At 34.4% G+C, this 18,136-nt stretch overlaps 1 protein-coding gene across 2 annotated transcripts in view; it reads left to right on the top strand.

Annotated features, from left to right (window-relative positions):
- The window catches only part of TMTC2 (transmembrane O-mannosyltransferase targeting cadherins 2), a 378,826-nt gene that overhangs the window by 306,658 nt on the left and 54,032 nt on the right, over positions 1 to 18,136 (top strand). For both annotated transcript variants that reach the window (XM_012749530.3, XM_012749528.3), the window contains one exon: positions 9,283 to 9,346. In XM_012749530.3, coding sequence (XP_012604984.1) covers positions 9,283 to 9,346 — 64 coding nt within the window. The remainder of the gene's footprint in view (positions 1 to 9,282; positions 9,347 to 18,136) is intronic.

The following is an 18,136-nucleotide window of genomic DNA, read 5'->3' as shown; positions in this document are numbered from 1 at the left end:
ACCTTTGAGAACCACAGGATTGCGCTTTCCTATCTTTATCAGAATTGAAGGCCTGCCTCGGTCTTATTTGGACCATTCAATATATATGAAAATGATGTATTCCACTTTTCAGCCAAAGCTGTAAGAGTGAGTGTTTTCCCCTTTTTTCTCACCTGGAAATTGTGAAACATGGATCCCCTGAAGTTATCAAAGGTAGACAAACCTCCCTTCTCACCTGCATTGGATAGTTGAATGAGTAAGAAGCAAACTTTGTTGTCTTTTTTTAAATTTTGAAATATTAAGGGGGTACAAATGTTTTTGTTACATGGATAGCTTATATAATGCTTAAGTTAGAGCTATCCGTGTGCTCATGACCTGAATAATGTTCATTGTACCTGATGGATAGGTTTTTACTCATCCCCTCTCCCACTTTTTGATTTTTCATGACCTTCTCTCTGTGCCCATGTGTGCCCATCAGTTAGCTCCCAATTATTAGAGAGTGCATATGCTGTTTGTCTATCCATTCCTGAGATACTTCGCTTAGGATAATGGTCTCCAGTTCCATCCAAGTTGCTGCAAAAGACATTATTTCATACCTTTTTATGGCTGAGTAGTACTCCATGGTGTGTGTGTGTGTATGTATGTACGTGTGTGTATGTACATGTGTGTGTATACGTACACCACATTTTGTTAATCTTCTCATAAATTGATGGACACTTTGGTTGATTCCACATCTTTACAATTGTGAATTGTGCTGGAATAAACATTGAAGTGCAGGTGTCTTTTTGATAAAATGACTTATTTTCCTTTGAGTAGATCCCCAGTATTGGGATTGCTGAGTGGAATGGTAAGTCTATATTTATTTCTTTGAGGAATCTCCATACTGTTTTCCATAGCGGTTGTACTAATTTACAGTCCCACCAACAGCATATAAGCATTCCTTTCTCTCTCAGCATCCACACCAACATCTATTGTTTTTTGACTTTTTAATAATGGTTATTCTGATATGAGTTCAATTTGGCAGTTTAAATAAAAGTGACAAATCAGAGATGTCAAAACAAAGGGCCCTCAGTGAGCAGATGTACATTAAAAACTTAAGAGCCACTTAGAACAATTCTAAATTCCTGTCACAAGGTGATTCACAAGAACACTCTGTGGTGAAGTACAGTATTCATGTCATTCACCAAATATGTTGGGCCCTCCACCTTTGAGAACCACAGGATTGGCTGTGGTGCAGGTGATATCTCATTATGGTTTTAATTTGCATTTCCCTGAATGATTAGTGATATTGAATATTTTTTAATGTATTTGACCATTTTTCTGTCTTTTGAAAAACTTCTGTTCATGTCTTTTGCCCACTATTTAATGTTTTTTTTTTTTTTTTTTTTTTTTTCTCTTGCTGTTGGAGTTCTTTGGAGATTCTGGATATTAGACCTTTATCAGATGTAGTTAGGGAATATTTTCTCCCTTTCTGTAGGTTGTCTATTTACTGTGTTGATTGTTTCCTGTGCTATGCAGAAGTTTATCAGTTTGTTGTCTCAATTCTGCGAGATTTAGAATGTTTTTATTATCACAGTGTAATGTAGCTTAACTAATACAGAATATCTGTGAGAATAACATATGTAGGTAGAAAGACTAACATAACATCAGAAAAGATTACTAAGACATGAATAGGATCTCTGAATTTTTTAACAGCAGTGAAGACAGTATACAATTAGTAGACTAACAATTTAAATAGAAATTATAGATATTTTTCCAGATACTAAAGGAAAATACTAAAAACATGAAAATGATGACTGAAACAATGAAAGATTGGAGGATATATTGAGAACTCACATGCACACACATTACACTTGTAATTATGTGTATATTTGTTTAGTTACATATATTAATAGTATATAAGCTCATAATTTGTGTAATTATATATAGTATACATAGTTTTATATGCATTATAGTATATACTTAACATATATTGTGTACGATATAGTTTTATTTGTGTTTATATAAATGTGTATATAATTATACTGTATAAATGTGTATATCATTTTATATAGCACATATATACCTATATAATTTTATGTATATGTAAAAGTTAATAAAAACAGAAATTTCTGAAAGAATATAGAGTAGATGAGTAATTATCAGAAAACAAAAAAATTTCCAAAATAGGATGAAGGCCTTCAGTTGTCATATTGCAAACAAATTGATGAAAATAGATCCATTCTTAAACTGTCTTCACGTGTCACAGTTTTCAGTACATACTAAAGAATTCACTCTTGTTAGTTTAAGAACAAACAGGGTTTAACAAAGAGTGTTCTGTAACCCACAGACTCTCTCAGTAGGCTTGAGAGCTTTGCTGTACACACCAGGAGCAATTCACAGTGACCAAAATTTCCCTAGGACTCGGCAGCTTTTACAATACAGGAGCTGTGCCACTGTCACCCACAAGGAACCAAGCAGAGTGTGCACCACGGTCATTAGAAGAGGATTCTCCTGGGCTTAGCTGCCTCCTGCTATGCTTACTTCTGAATGTCATTCCCTTGAGATTACATCTGATTGGTGGAACCTGAGTCACATGCTTGAAGGAAACTAGTAGATGAGTGCATTTCTGGCTTCTGCCTTCTTGGGAAGGTGGAATCCTCATTGTGGCCAATTACCAAATGTATTTACAGGAAGGTTGATCACAGATGTTGAGTGGCCACACATAATGAATATTGACAATACACAGTGACATTTTTAATACTTCAAATAAAATGAAAAAGTACGAAATGCATCCAGGTAAGAGCATGAAAACAGACTGGTTGTTATCAAAGGAAAATATCAAAGGAATTTAAAATGTTAGAACACAGTAGAGTTATGTCTATAAAGTTGTGAGAGGAAACTATTGAATCCATTTTTCTGTTAGCATTTTGTATGAATGGATTTATTCAGCTTTTTCCCAGAACTGGAAGTTGGACAGCCCATGAAGATACTTGATACTTGAGAGGAAATCTAGGAAATCAGGAAACAAACTACCTGATTCACAGCATTCATTGGCTCCAATGGAAGGTTTTTGTGTGTATGTGTTGTGTTTTTGATTCACTTACAGGGTAGGGGATAAAGGTAGCATTTATTCAAACATCTCCTGTCTGTTGGACATTATACTTTGTATTTTATATCTATCACTCTCTTAGTTCTAATTGAACGTCTATGAAGTAGACACTAATATTCCCATTTTATAGATGAGGACCCTGAGGCTCAGAGTCAGTACTTCCCACAGTTGTTAAAGCTGGGATTTAAATTTAATGTGTTCTGGCCAAGTATGATACTATTCTCACTGTGTAACATTGGCTCCCTTGTGTTTTACAACTGAGTGACCACACAGAAGCTGTGATTCTTAATTTCTCAATGGAGAAAATGATTTACAGAGAGTAACAGGTTGTAAATCCTAAATATTAAGACCTTCCAATATTACTGAATTATCCCTTTACAATAAATTTTAGGAAGTATGTTTAGAGTCATTGGAGAGAGAATTCAGTTTCATATTTTCAAAATAATATGACATTTTTAGAAATATCATGATAACAGTGTCTAACATAGGTCATAGAGTGTAGATAAGTGTGCAGTTTTCTTTATTACAGGCTTAAGGTTCTAAGCTATCACTACTCCCCAAGGTATTATAGTTAAAAAAAAAAAAAAAAGCAAAACTATACCAACTGGTTGCAATTGCTTCCCTAATTTCTAGAGCATAGGGTGAATATATGAGAAAAAATCATTATCTTATAATTTCTATATTCATGCAATACAATGTTATGTAATTAAATATATTGAAAACAGAATTTACAAATGCTAACTTCTTTGTAAATTCTACTAGAAATGACATAAAATTTAAATAATTCTTAAGTGAGAAAAGAACAGAATCAAATTTTCTCAAATCAGATATTTGGGGTGTGTGTGTGTGTGTGTGTGTGTGTGTGTACATGTGTATGTATCTTGAATATATATGTATATTCCCAAAGCCCTCTAAGCCATATAGTTTCTTCCTTAACACTTCCAGTCTTACCAAAGCCACTCAAAAGTAACTGGATTTTCCAATTATTAATTATATTTTACTGCCAACTTTTGGTCAAGAAGGTCTTAGTTCACCTGCATTGTAATGGCTTGGTTATAAGTTCTTTAAAGCAGAGCGGGATGGTGGATGAGGTTGAAGATGGACATCTTCCCACCCAGTGGCTCAATGAATCTCTTGGGGATCTTACTGAGATATATATTCCGATTTTGAAGGCTTGGATGGTACCTGTCATTTTATGTTTCTAACCAGTCCCAGGTGATGTTTATGATGGTTCTTAAACCACCACTACAAGCAAGTTCTATCCTGCCTTTTCACTCTTCATCCAGTCCGTGTCTTCTCCCCACCCAAACCTTACAAACCTAAGTGGTAAATTGCTATATATGAATATAATGGTTGACTTTGCCAGCATACATTCCCTGCCTTTTAATTTTTTCCAGTACACACCATTATGTAATCCTTCTAGATGTAGGTTTAGCTCTGTCCTTAGCAGCCCCTGAATGGTTTGAGGGCATGAAAGAATAAGCTCAAACTCTTGATGGGGCATCAAGAAATTTCTAACTCAGAGGGACCTTTTATAAAATCACATTATCAGCATGGTCTTTTCCTATTTTATTGCTATATTTCTTCTTTGCCTTTCTATCCTTTTCATTCAGAATTGACATGGCTACTTATCAGTCATGAAGCCATTTGGGGGATCTTGACAGAAGGTTTCATCTACAAAGGCTTAGTGGTCATAAACAATTTATCATAGGAGTTTCATTGTAAGAATCTTTTCTGCTCCATTGTTTTTACATATGTGTGTCTCTGGTATTGCTATTTTAAGATTTTCTGTGTGTTTTTATGCCCTCATTTATTTCAGTTCTACTTCTATTCCTACTGTATAGCTTATCAACTAGAATTAAAATTTAGTGCTGCTTTGAGTAACTTAAAGCTAAGCATCAGTTCTGGCAAGAATCCAGGAAAACTCAGCTACTGTTTCCCTCGCTACTTTTGTGTTACATGAACAAACATCTCTTTCTAGTAAAAAGAAAAAATGGTCATAAGTCATCCTTAAAAATAATTACCAAGACTTTAATAAAATATTATCTTTCATATGAATCAAACAGTGGTTATCATCCATATTAATTTTTAATTCAAATGAACAATTGACAGCTATTAATAATTATAATTGAATAATCTTCTAAGTGCTACTAGAATTTTTATTTTTAAGGAAGTAATTTTATATTTAGCAATTTTTAATTTTATAATTCTCACAGAATACATAAAAATGTACGTAATTGTGATTCTTTTTAATTAGATTTTCTTCAAACATTTCATATAGTATATTAAGTTATTTTTTTCATAACATAACTGATTCCCAAATTTCTTTTATACATCTCATAAGACTATTTGGCCATAAACCTGTGTTCCAAAATATACTATTCTATTATAAAACAATACCACAGAGAGGAATTAGATGTATGAAATATATATTTTTTAACAGATGTAAGTTTTATATAAATTCTGCAGTATGCAGATGGTGAAATTTGTGAGTTTTATTACTGTCTATTTGTTTTTGATCAGAGCCTACATTTTCACTGATGGCAAAAAAAATACCTGAATCTAAACACTTTTAAAATATAATCAACCCTGTCCAGTGATTTTTTGGGGGGGAGAGGGGAGGGAAGGATGGGGGGACGTTCAAGGTTTAATTCACAATCCAGTTCACAGATATCATGTGGGGTTTTTTCAAACTTGGGTCTGTAGTTGATTAACTATTGTTGGCATAGTGATTAAATCTTTATTCTCTAGGCTGGTGACATAATGTTGATTTGTAGGGTGACATGTTAAATGGGGGAAATTGCCCATCTGAGCTCATTGTAGCTTCCTAGTACTAGCAGTTTGTCTTTCTCACCATCTCATTTCTGCCTTTGTAAAGTGGCCAGAACACAAGGTTGTCTACATCTAGCCTGGGAGATTTCTTACACAGCCAACTGCTTTCCCTATTACCCACCTTCTGAGTCTTCCACTTGGACATGTGGGAAATTGGCTTCCTCTCTGTATCTAATTGTGATTTCCTAAAACTGGGAGATTGCAGGAAGTAAGAAAGAGAGTTTCTGGCACGGTTTTTGCATTTCCTCATCTTTAAAATGTGGTTTAATAATAGCAGTTGCTTCATGGCATTGTTATAACTGGTAAATGAAATGATTGATTCCTGGATAGAGCAGAAATTTTCTGTCCTAGAAAAGAAATAGTGAAGAAAGAAAGGATTAGAGTATGCAATAAAAGTGTATTTTATCTTTTGCTTTAACCAGGTTTATCCTAATAGTCTTAGAAACTTGATTTCTGTGATGAGTCCTTAAGAATCTCATGGTGAAGTCCGTGATGATATTTGGTAGAATCCTCTAGCAACTGGCAGAATATTGCCAAATTTGCTACTTTTTAAATGTTGATTAATGATTCAGTCATCTATGCAATTAAGATTTATTAAGAACTCCAAGGCTATTGCTTGCAGAGGGTAATATAAAATATAGCATACACAGTAAAATGGACATTGAACAGTTTATCATGAGTTTTTTTTTTCTTGTCTAGAGAATAAAACAAAACTATAAAGTATTTTGTGGGAGGAACTGACATATTCTTTCCCCTACAATTTTGCATGTGCTGTCATAAATGCCTGCTGATTAGTAGTTAATAAAGACTGTTTAATATTAGGAGCAAAGTCCTAGAATGAAAATTTCCATGGTTAAATGACATATAATAAATCCTACTTTTAAAATCTAATCATAATTTCATCAATTCTACTTCTAGCTTAAAAAAGTAAGTATTCTAAACTAGATATTTCCTTTGAGAATTAAACCACTGAAGAACATGAAGACATTAAAAACTAATAATAGTTTTTGGGGGTGTATATATTCTTTTTTAAATTGAGTTGATTATTATTTTCAAGGCATTTGATGAATGCCGCAGTTTCTCTTTTGATCCTTATCTACCTCATACATTGAATATCCATAAAGATGAATATTAATGATAGCTATACTTTTCATGTTAGACATCTATTGGTTGATCTTGCTTCAAAGTAACTTACTTCTTTGTAATATTAAGTTACTCTAATTTCCTACCTCCATGCTTTTTATTTTCCTCCGGAGAAAACCTTTCCAGGGCATGACCTAATGAATTCTGGTTCAGATTTCCAAGTGAATATGAACCAAAGTGATTCTATAATTTGGTGGAGAGAACCTTCATGAAATACCCTAGTGAGGGAATTTTTACTGTTTCATACCAGACTAAAGTATTTTCTTGACATATTGTAATTGAGCTTTTACATTTATGAGAATATAAATTGCAACAGCACATTGTAACATGTCATGGGTCCAGTAGAGCCTTAGGTCAAGGGTTTTTATTTTCTTTATAACCTCCATTAAAAATAGCAATGTTTTAAATTATTTTTCCTTTAAAAATTAGAAAAATATGTCCTGCTCTCCAGAGATATGTTATCTTTAGTTATTTCTATAATTTATATGGTTGCATGGGGTATGTCTTTACAGTTTTCATTTGGCTTGACCAAAGTACAAATTCAATTTTAAAGGTATGGCTAGTTAGCCTTCTCTTTTAAAACCTCAATATGGTTTTCTAATTGAGAAAGTTAATTTTTGTGTTTTCCTCTTTATTCCTGATCTGTCTGTCATCTTCTTGTTTCAAAAGCTTCCTAACATCCCAACCTTAAGAAGACATTACTCCATTTTAAATGTTAGAGCCCTGGCCAGCAGTTACTGGTTACTACTGCCACAATATAGTTATGCTGTATATATCATCTGAAATTGAAGGTGGCACTTTTCTATAGCACTTCTTCTATACCCCTCAAATAGGGTCACCAGATTCTAGCTTAACCTCTACAAGAGTTTCTTAGATCTTATTACCTGCCATCTTAGAAGGTGTTCTGAAGCAGCATGGAATAATGTTTTTTGCAGCAACTTGATGGAACTGGAGATAATTACCCTAAGTGAGGTATCTCAGGAATGGAAAACCAAACATTATATCCACTAAGTAATAATTGGGAGCTAAATGATGGGCACACATGGGCACAAAGAGATGTAAAATACATTGGGAACAATGAAGGGAGGAGTGTGGGAGAGGGGTAAGGAGTAAAAATCTACCTATTGGGTACAACGAACACTATTCTGGTAACAGGCATGGTAAAAGCCCTGACTTAAGCATTCTACCAGGTATATATGTAAGAAGAACATTTGTACTCCCTTAATATTTTAAAAAATAAAAAACATAGGTGTTTTGAAGACTAACCAGCTAGAAATCCTCGGGAGTCTGCCATTTGTTTTCTTCTGCTAAGGAGTTGGCTGCACCTAGGTCTTTATTGTAAATCACAAGAATGGGCAGTAAAGAAATTTATCTGTAAAATTCAGTGTGCATCTTGTTTGCATAAGTCAAGCATGGTACATATAGGATTTGGCTATAAGCAAGAGAAACTGAGTCTGGCTGTTTGAAGACTGTGGGAACTACAGAATTTGTGATGGGCTAGAGAGTTCGAATCAGCAGGAAACAAGGTAGCCCCATGGTTCCAAAGCAAGATATACAGTAGCAGCTCTTTACAAGAAGAGTCTGCTAGGACATAGCCCCATTCCACCACTGTGAGTGGATTCTTGCCATCCTTTCATCTCTCTGTCACTCACTGAGAAATGAAAGTCACAAGCAAGAACATCCACTTAGCTGAGGTTATATGTGCCCACTGGTGGTCAAACAGTAGGTCAAACAGCCTCCCACCCTTTTTTTCCTGTTGACTGCACACAATGGAAGCTTCCCTCTGAGTTGGGAGAGAGTGGCATACATAGAATTTTTAGAATCCTGCAAATGTTCACTATTTTTATAAAACAAAACCAACTAATTATTCATTTTGACAATTTATTTTAAAAATTAAGATTTTTCTGGGGCATCATGTTGACATTGGAGAATCTCAGCACTATAACATATTGTCTGCACTAGCTTGGAAAAATAATTTTTCTAATTCTTAAGTAAACTTAAAATAAGGATGCCTACTTGATAGGATTATATTGAGACACTCTTTATAATGCTATAAACATAATAACAGATGCAAGACAAGCACTCAATCTTTAATGGCCTTCTTATGCTTGGGCAACTTATTCTTTCATCAATGTTGCTAGAATTTTTTTAAAAACTATTTTCCAATACAATGATACTGTTCACCTATATGTAATTTTTAAATAAATGATATAGTTTGATTTTTTTTTCTTTTACAGACAGGCTAGTCTCAATGAAGCAGCTGAGAAGTACTATGACCTGGCAGCCAGGCTGAGACCTAATGTAAGTACTTTCCTAGTGTACTTTCTGCATTATTCAGAGAGATGGACTTAAAGCATGTGACAGTTTCAGAATATAGAAGAGTTGTGATACCTGGTTTTTTTTCTCTCTGATCTCTTATTTTGAATACCCATCAAATAGCTAATTCAACAATAAAATCTGCCAGTCTCAAGCTTCTTTTTCCAGAGGTAAAAATTGCTGTTCTCTAGCCTGTTTTATAAAGCACCGTAAGATTTTATCATTTGAATAAAGGTTTTAGCATTACTAAATACTTTCTATTTGGATGACTTTTAAAAGTAATTCCTTGAAAGTTTTTTTTTTGCTATGGCATTAAATACCTATTATATTTTAATTCCCACATACAGTCAAACCTCAAGCCGTGAGCCTCTCTCCTGTTCCACAGTCCTCATTTCTAATAATTGTGCTTTTCAACTTTATCAAGAGTATTTTCATTATCGTTTCTCCCTGGATAGTCACACTTCCATAAAGGAAGATGGATATAAATTAGATCCCTACTATTGAAATAGAGTAACTACTTATGAGAAAATGAGGGCTGGTTTCTGTCTCCATCTAAGTACGTTTTCTTTGCAACACATCGCTGAGTTCCAGCACATTGCTTTTATTCTATACATCTCACTCCAACACTCAAATCTTCTAACCTATTCTCCAGATCAAGACCTTCTGCTGGGAAATGTAATTTTGAAACAGTAATGAAAGTGCACATGTGATATGAGTACAAATAATGAGATCAGTCTCATTTCTTTATAGTAACCCATCCAGTGGGCAGGCATCTATGGAGTGTCTGCTTTAGGATACAGAGATTTCATACCCTAAAAGACCACACAATGTAGCAGAGAAGCCTAAACATAATCAACTACACAGAGGTATCTACAGTTCTCTGGACACAAAAGAGGAGGACTAATGCCCCTGGAAAGAGGACCTACATGGGAAGTACTATTTTTTTTTTCAAGAGATTCAAACACATGGAACCTTATCCCTAAATCTAAATGTCTCCCAGTCTCATTTACAGGAGAGAAAAATATCTTTTCCTCACTCATCCTCCAGGCTCATGGCTGAGACCCCTACAATGAAAGACTCATTAAGAGAAAAACATTAAAATTTAATAAAAAAATTTTACCTGACAGCCTTCAGAAATGAAGACCCAAAGAAACAGGGAAAACTGTGTATTATTTAAGGACAGTCATGCAGAAGCATGATTGGAGAACAAAAGGTTATTATCTAATGGTGGTAAATGAGGGGGAACTTAGCAAGTCCTGTTTGTTGAAATTCTTCTGTGTCCCTGTGTCTTCAAAGATAAAGATATTAATGAGGGTCTTATGACCTACTTCAGGGGAAAAGGGAAGGAGGAAGTCAGTGAGTGACCTTCCGCTTCTGCAGTTTTTCTCAGTTTTCTTCAGCTTGAAATACTAGCTGCCATATTTGGGGTGGCTGTTCTGAACCCTGTCACGTTAACTATGAGGCATCTCAAGAATCGATGAGCTATTTGCCACAGAAGAAAAAATTTAATAATCATAATGGTAACAATGATAGCTAAAAATTTATTAAGCATTTAGTGTGTGCCACACTAAGTACTTCATATGAATTCCCTCATTTATTGCTCACAACTCACAGATACTTTTGTGATCCCTGTTCTGCTGAATGTCAGAGAAAGTAATAACTCACCCAGCGTCACAATTAAATGGAATCACGTTGTAACCCAGGTCACGGTGTGCCTAAGAGACAGATGGATGGGAAAAAATGCAGCCATCATCTTAGTAAGCCAGAAACTTGGAACACCAAAATAACAGTGGTCCTCTCATTTACTTACACAGTATTTACTGAGTACCAGGCACTACTGTAGGCGGTGCATATACAGCAGTGAACAAATGCACAAGGGAGCCTGCCTATTAGCTTACAATCTAGTCTGGGTAGAAGGAGCTTAAACAAATAAATAAGCAAATATAGTATGTCAGACAGTGATGAGTCTTTGGAGAAAGCTGGAGTAGGACAAGCAGGTTAGGAAGTACAATATGGAAGGGGGAAGGGACGGTGTGCACAGGAGGCATTGGTTTGTTAAATGCCTGAGTTGGGCAGCTTTGTGCAGTATTTTTAAAAGATTGAATTTGAAGTCTTACTGTTACAACTTCAGTAAAGAGAGATAAGGGTTTTTTCCTTTTTCTTCTTTGTTCCCTTCACATTAATATAATGCTCTAAATAAACATGATGCAAGATAGTTAAATGCAACATTTATTTGTTGAGTGCCAGTCACTTGAGTGTCCCTTTTATTTTTTGTCAAGTGGTTGGTCAGATGATCATCTTTAGCATATTAAATGGATTAGTGAGAAAATAACTACCTGAGCTATGTGACCTGACCTTTTTAAAAAATGAAACAGACACTCAGGCATCACAAGATTGGAGCCTGACTCGTGAAGCTGTTTATTTTAGACTAGCCAAATCATAAAATCAATATTTAATCTCCAATTCAAAGCCATTTTTTTCTGAATCCCCAAAATGTTTCTTCACAATCTCACTGCAGACTGCTTTTGAAAATATGTTTATTCAAATGATCCTTGCCTCGTCTGGTAACAGTAAATTAAATATTTTATGGACTGGATAGATAAGCTCATATTTAACAATAAGTAAATGATAATACAACCAATAGAACAACAGATATGGTCATTTTTAAATCTGTTTCATGAATTGTGCTTTGATTTTTTCAGTGCATGATCTAGGTAAGTAAGATGTCACAGACAAAAGAATGATAAAATACGAACCATGGCAATAATATAAATTCTGTTCCCAAACAAAGAGAACTATATAAACAATAGCCCATGTAATGATTTATTAGCAATTATGCATCTGATCTGAATTAAAGCATTTATCTAACATTTGTCTTACTCTTAGCTGCTTATTCTCTTTGTTTATAAAACATTCTTTATTCTTATTTCTATGGCTTTAACTTAATATTTGTTACCTGTCTAAATGAGAACATAGCAAACAGACCTCAATTCCAGTTTCCTATTTAAATGATTCCATTGTCTTTTCTGTTTTTCTCATCTACACAGTAACCTAATCTTACCCTTCTTTTTCATAAAGCATTTTTTTCTGTTCTTTAAATGTCCCTGCAGTTACAATAGGTATTTGTATTTGGGGTTGGGGGATTCTATGAAGGTTTTAGCTTTGTGTCAGGTCATGACTATACAAAGTAAAATATGTGGCCACAAACCTTGTGTACTGCCACCTACTACAGTCATAGATTGTCGATTACCTGTGGGATATAGTTTTCTTAATAAAATACCTATTTTGTTTCTTCAGTATGTCCCATGATGAATTTCTTTATTTTTTTATTCTACCAAAGCCATATTTTTCTACATAATTTACTTTGAAATTGTTAATTGACTTTTTTTTAAATTTCAGGATATTATGAGAGTACAAACATTTTGGTTACAAGTAATGACTTTGCCTCACCCAAGCCAGGTCTAGAGGTGTTGACTTTTCAAATTATTTTATCTGCAAAGAATTCCAATGATCAAATGCCAAAATAATGAAAGAAGTCTAAATTAGCAGGCAATGTATACGTTTTTAGATTGTGATATTTTCATCAGAGGTGTTTAATACATTGTCATTTACTGAAGTACATAGAGAAATATGTTCATTACGAAAATGTTACCATTTTTAATCTTAATTATTTGTTTTCAAGGGGTGGTTGATCTGAAATTAAACCTTATATTATATTAAAATATATTTCTATAATAGGAAAACTCTTTACCAAAATTGCCATTTTAAGTTTTTCTAGTTTTAATTTTTCATTTTTACAAATAAGTTGATCTTTCTTTGGGGGGTTACTTTAAATAGACAGCAGTCTTTTCTGTCTTCTCTCCTACTTACCCACATCAAAAAATGCTGACTCTTAAGGTCTAGAAGGAACATTTAAATGAAACTGCTTTGTTCTTGCTGTGGGAATTAAGCCAAATTCTGCATTAACTTAGGATTTTTAAAACATTTTAATGTGAAGAATGGGAAATTTGCATAGTACAAAGTCACTCACTTTTTAGCTTTTGGCTTTGAGTAAACTCTAGAGTCAGAAGAGGAGAGTAATTACCAATGTTGAGGTCTGTGCATCTTACATTTTTCTGATGTAATTGTTTTTAGTCAGAATTTATTCAACATACTTTTATCAGATTCTAGATTTATGTAAGACTCTACGCCAAGAGCACTAGGATTTCAAAGTTATGAAAAATTAACCATGACCTTGAGAAGTATACAATCTAATGTGGGGAGAGAACATGTGAATCACAATCCTCATACGTCAGGGCAGGAAATGATGCTATCTAGTAAGTGCCTTGTGAGAGACATCAGCGCTTTCTAGCAAAGTGCACAGGAGAGAGAAGTGACTTTTAGCTGGATTCATCTGAAAAGGCATTGAGTCTAAGTTGGCAAGCTTAGAGAAACTTGAAGTGATAGAGTGTTTATAGGTGGCAATTTTAGCAACAAGAAAAGAAAGAGATTTCTGGCAGGTAGAAGCATATGCATGAACCAGGGAAGGGTGCAGAGATGAAGGGTGTAGGGGAAGATAGACCCAGAAATATAAAACCAGATGGAAGATAGTGAATACCATACTAAAGATGAAGAGTTTATATTCTAAAATGTTGGTAAGCAGAATGTTGGTAAGACATATATTGAATGTAGTAGTTTAGGATGGCCATTTATATGATGCAATGAAAAATCTGTGTTGTGTTCAGGGAAGTAGGGCCAGTAGATGCAGCCTTGGGTAAACTAAATAAAAGGTCTTGGTAATTATGTAAACATAAGGTAGTAGAGACTATAGGTACAGTGTGGAACAGAAAAGAATATACAGGGAAAATATGCTGTAGATTATTTGATAATATGCGAGTAGCAAAATTAGTTGGCCATGAGTTTACCAAAATTTTGAATTTAGGTAAGTTGGAAGAAAAGAAAGAATAATATCATAAACATAAATAGTGTTTATTTCAAGAAGAAAATGTTATATTTGGAACTAAGAAGATTCTGAGTGAGAGGTAGGATATTCTGATTTTTCTATGGAGCATTCCTATCAAGCAGTTAGGAGAAAGACTCTAGTTAGGAATAGAGATGTGGAAGTCATTTGCAAAAAGGAAATAGTACCAGAGAAATGGGATAAGATCACCATGGGGAGGGAAGGTACAAAAGGAGAGAAGAAAGTCAATTTCAGACACTTTGGAATTTCTGCATTTCAAATGGAGGGAAGGGAAGACAACCAAGGCAGTGACAGGACATGGAAATCAAAGTCGGTGAGCAGTGAACACTGCTGTTGCTAAAAGGTAAAGAAAAACAGGGACTCAGGAAATCACTGACCTTGGGAATGAAGACAACACTGGCAGCCTTCAAGAGCACAATTCATGCAAGTGACATGCACAGTTAAGGAAATAGGGAATTGGAAGTGGGCAATGTGAAACTTATTCTGTAATGATGTTTGGAAATAAGTGAAAGCAAGGGTGTAATGCCAAGGAAGTATTAAGTATGAATTTATTAAAGATCGGTGTTGAGATGTTTGTGTATGTTTAAATATGAGACTGAAATTGTGTGTGGTTAAATATGAAAGTGAAATGTTTCTGTCCCACTTGATGAAAGAGCAAAGGAAATATCTGAGATCTTAAAGGATTTTTTCCTCCCTGGGGACCAAAGAAGAAAAAGAAAGATTATGAAGATATGGGGAAAACAAAACTAAACATTGAGGGGGAAAGTAAGCTTAGGTAGTAAATTACTTCAATTATAGTTATCTGATTATCTTCTAATACTGTGGGAAGGGGCAGAATTTGAGGTTAAAGGTTGTGGGCAACTGCATGTTTTGAGGTGCATAGTAGGTAATATTTGGTGTAGGCCTGTAGTGTCTACATGTGCTAAGTAAGTGCCAGTTTATACACATTTTTTGTGATCACTGGTGTATTCTAGTTTTGATTCAGTTCTCTGATTATATACTAGATGGTGTATTCACACTTTGTATTTCTAATATGTCTAATATTTTGTAAATGTTCCATGTGTATTCGTTACATATGAATTAATGAAAAGTATTTCAAGAATCAGATTATCCAACAGAAACTGCATATATGCATTATACCTTTTCCCGACAATTAGAACATAAATTATTTCAGAACATAAATTATTTCAGAGCATAATTACAAAATCAAATATGAGATCCTTGATTGATCTCATATTTAAACAGTGTTATCTATTTGGGCTCTTTAGCAATGATTATGTGCCCCCAAATCAAAATGATTAACATAGGAAGAGAAGATTCGAAGAAATGAGCTTACTATGACTAAGTACAGCTGTGTTATAAGGAAGTTCACATATTCTACAATGTATTACTTTCAATTTGGACTGCGGTTTTCATGGTAAACATTGTGGTAAACGAATGACTATGGAGCAGAAATAACCATTAAGACTGGGGAAAAAGGTGAACTAGTTATTTGGGCTGCTCTATTGGAAGGAATATGAAACATCCCAAATATATTTGTGTTTAAATGGGAAAGATATCCCTCAACCCTAAAGTAGAACGAGAGACCATAAAGTTAAATTTAACAGGACAGATTGAGATTTGATCATACAAAGGACTTTTTAGGGGGTGGGGAGTCAATTGAGAGAATTCAGATTGTTATTTTGTTGGAAAAAAAATGACAGGGTTGGTAATAATTTGTCTGGGAAGCACTTAAACCACATTTCTGCTTGTAAATGGGGGAAGAACCATATGGTCTCTCCCAAAACTTTCCACAAACTTCTGTGATGTGGGAAATTATATACCATGTGTCTCTTGACTTTTAGGCATTGATAATGTATGGATCCCAGAATCACTAGAGTGACTTTATAAGTAAAATGTGCTTTAATAGTGTATACATTTCCCACTTTCACTAGTTTTTTTCAGTTTCAAATACATCTGTTATAAAGTTGGAAAATAAAGTGAGGCAAATTGATAAACTCAAAGGAAAAAATGGATTGCAATTTAAGGTAGAAATTGTCATTAATTTTACCCTACATTTTATTAGTTTTATTAAATGGGCCCAGAGATATCATTAAAACAAGATCTTTGATCTTATGTTTATTTACACTTAACCAAATTAAGTCAACAAACCCTTATTCTGCTTCAGTTCATGAATAGGCTTTATCACATTGATATAATGTATATTTATATACACAATAAAATATATATGAAATAAAATATGTAATTCATCTCATCTAATTTCAGCAAGATAGATGCTTCTCTGAGAGATTCATTTATGCTAGGATCAATTTTGGCCTCATCTGTCTTCAAACTCCTTTCTGCTGTAGCTCTTTTTCCAAATTATTTTCATGTTGCAGTCCTTTTCTCCTGCAAGTTAAAAAGTCTAGTTTCTGGTGCATTCATTTCTCTCTGCTTACATTTTAGTTGCTTTGTGTTGTACTTCTGTTTCTAAAATGTCAGACAAACCAGAAAAAATATATTTCTGAAGTGGTTACTGTTTTTCTTCTGTTTATCAATTTATATAAGTCTTCATGCTTAGAGGACAAGGATGGCTTGTACAACCTACTTGTTTACTAATTATAGGTGTGGACTAGTTGTAGCCCAGATTGGGGTCAGATTGTTAGGCTGAAATAAGCTGAATTTATAGTTTTTCCATCCATGGGATATTGTTATTAATCACAGTCCATACGCAATCATTTTTAAACAATATTAAAAAAATGTGCACATAACACTCTTTGTATGTGTATGTCTGTTTTAGATTCACAACCAGAAAAAATCAGGGGAGTTGAGGTGTGGGCAGGAACTAAGTGGCTTCTTGGCTCTAAAGAAAATCTGCTTGAATATTTTAGTTTAGGAAACATCAAAACCTTTGGGAAACTTCCCTTAATTATATTCTGATTCTGACATGTTTATTTTTACTTGTATTTTTATGGGGTATCATTTGCATGCAGTTGTAGCTATATTTGTTTGAATTCTAGGACCCCACAGTAAAATTACATTTAGTCTCTTCTCCAGAGAAATTAGCTTTCCTGATTTCTTTGAAAGTTCAGCTGTTACAACCACACTGGCCACATCGCCACCTGGGAGTGTCAGCGAGGGTGGATTGGGTGCTGCCAACTTCAGAGGGTACTGCCTTTCTCCCACCGCCAGTCACCACAGTCTTCAAAATCCCCTTTAACTAGCCTCCCCCATTTCTGTTATCTTTATAGGCATTTATGTTTCTGATCCTTGATTGATCTTGTAGACCTTGTTTTTTCTAAATATACACTGAAACATTAACAAAAAGTCACTTATGTAAGTTTTTTTATCCTTCCCTCCTAATTTTCCTATGACACTCCACCCCTCTTTTTATTTCTTTACCTTTCCTCTACTCCTAACTCCTTATTATCTGTCTGACCCTAACCCATACCTACAGATGAATCATATTTTACCTTAAAGACAAAAGTTGGCCAGATTCTGAAAATTAATAGATTGGTAGATTAATTCTCCTGGAAGTTCCATGTTAAAGAAAAAGGTATTCTGAGTCTTTCTTTAAATGGAAAGGAAGACGTTATTAATGACTGTTGTGAGAAGTATCAAGACTACTGTGATGGGGAGGGAGAGATTGGGCTCAACTCCAGATACAGCAGAGATAGCTGGGAATTTATAGTGGCAGAGCTGAGAAGATGCTACCCCAAAATATGGCATCTCAGCATATTGAATTAAGCTGAAGGAATTTGAGAAATGGCATGTGTAGGAAGGACTTTCTGATTTTCCCCCAAAGCAGCCATATGAGGCTCATGTGATAGATGCCC

Source organism: Microcebus murinus, chromosome 10 (assembly GCF_040939455.1).
Source record: "Microcebus murinus isolate Inina chromosome 10, M.murinus_Inina_mat1.0, whole genome shotgun sequence".
In the NCBI taxonomy this organism is placed as follows: Eukaryota; Metazoa; Chordata; class Mammalia; order Primates; family Cheirogaleidae; genus Microcebus; species Microcebus murinus.
This window is presented reverse-complemented; position numbering and strand designations above follow the sequence as displayed.